At 58.5% G+C, this 1,362-nt stretch overlaps 1 protein-coding gene across 1 annotated transcript in view; it reads right to left on the bottom strand.

Annotated features, from left to right (window-relative positions):
* The window catches only part of TMED8 (transmembrane p24 trafficking protein family member 8), a 22,490-nt gene that overhangs the window by 1,366 nt on the left and 19,762 nt on the right, over nt 1-1,362 (bottom strand). Inside the window, exons 2-3 of the mRNA XM_045288169.1 lie at nt 975-1,277; nt 4-85 (exon numbers count right to left, since the gene is read on the bottom strand). Of these exons, the coding sequence (XP_045144104.1) occupies nt 4-85; nt 975-1,277 (385 nt within the window). The remainder of the gene's footprint in view (nt 1-3; nt 86-974; nt 1,278-1,362) is intronic.

Here is a 1,362-nt window from a genome sequence, read left to right as displayed (position 1 = left end):
CGCCGGAACACAGGCATGACCTCCCCGTAGCGGTTCCGCAGGGAGCTCCGGGAACCCCTCTCTACGTCTCCGACAGGGACAGGGTCTGCGTGAGCAACACAACAGAGGAGCTGGAGGTGAGCTGAGACAGAGGGGGTCCGGGCTGCCGGAGAGAGAATGGCCGGGAATGCTGCGGGCTTTGCGCTCGGGTGCCGCTGGCCTCGGAAGATATCTGGGGGCCTTTTTGTTCAGGTAACTAAGTTCACAGGTGGGGTTTGGTACTTAGTGGGGGCGAGGGGTGCCCGCAAGTGTTAAACAGCAGGTCAGTTCCTGTGTAACCAAAAAAGAGTCTCCCCCCCAAATGCCAATAATGTCTTCACAGAAAAGCAGTACTGTAGCCTTCTAGGAGCAACATAGGGGCCTTGCAGGGGTAGGCGAGGGCCAAAGAGTTCAGAACAAGAAAGGGCCTGCCCTCCTTTCCATTCCACAGGTGAACGCTAGCTAACAGAGGGCCCAGGGGATGCAGACAAACCTGCTGGCCCAGAGCTTCCACGGGGCCTCCCGCATTTGAGATGCGGTCTTCTCCTAGGTCCGTTTCCCTGCAGACTTGCTGTCCCACAAAGGAGCATGTTTAGGGAGGATGAATCGGAAGTGAGCCATAAGCTTAGCACCAACTCTTCTAAAATGGCCCAGGTCCTCCTGAGGAGGGGCTGCAGGTAACACGTGGGATGGAGCGTGCTAGGAGAGCCCGGGGGGGCTGAAGCAAACAGGCTGCTGACACAATTTGGAGAAGGGAGGGAATGGGTGCGTGCAATAAACCATGGTTGCGCAGTTTGGTTCTGGGCCAAGAATAAGTACCCCCAAACTGAGAGAGAAATGAGGCTCCATCTCAGGGAGAAAGGAGGTGGGTGGGCACAGCGTGGGGAGTGGCCAGAGAAACGGGGCCCGAGCAAGCAACGGAGGGGACGTGCTGATGAGGTTACAGTGGCTCTTACCATCCATCTCTTCCTCCTCCTCCTCCTCCTCCTCGTCCTCGCTGGAGTCACTGACGTGCACGGTGATGTCCGTGCTGGTTACGGGGGTCCAGTCAAAATAGACTCCGAAGCCAATGTCGTAGTCGTCGGTGGCAAACTCCCAGCAGACCCGCCTCCCTTCGGGGTGGGTCGGGACCCGGATGGTCACAACCTCACCCCGCTTCACCACCACGTGGCCGTTCTTCTCTCGGCCCAGCTTGCTCTTGAATTCCTTCATCTTGGCGAAGGTCCAGATGTATGGAGGAGCCATGAGCGGCGGGGAGACTGGAAGGATGGGGACGGGTGGGCAGCTTACCACCGAGCACCCTGAGGAAATGCTACCCCACCTGGTGTTAGACTGAGGGGGGGC

Source organism: Echinops telfairi, unplaced genomic scaffold (assembly GCF_000313985.2).
Source record: "Echinops telfairi isolate 266 unplaced genomic scaffold, ASM31398v2 ScPeMD7_18;HRSCAF=68, whole genome shotgun sequence".
Classification (NCBI taxonomy): domain Eukaryota; kingdom Metazoa; phylum Chordata; class Mammalia; order Afrosoricida; family Tenrecidae; genus Echinops; species Echinops telfairi.
Note: the sequence above shows the minus strand (reverse complement) of the source record. Positions and strands in the feature narration are given on the sequence as shown.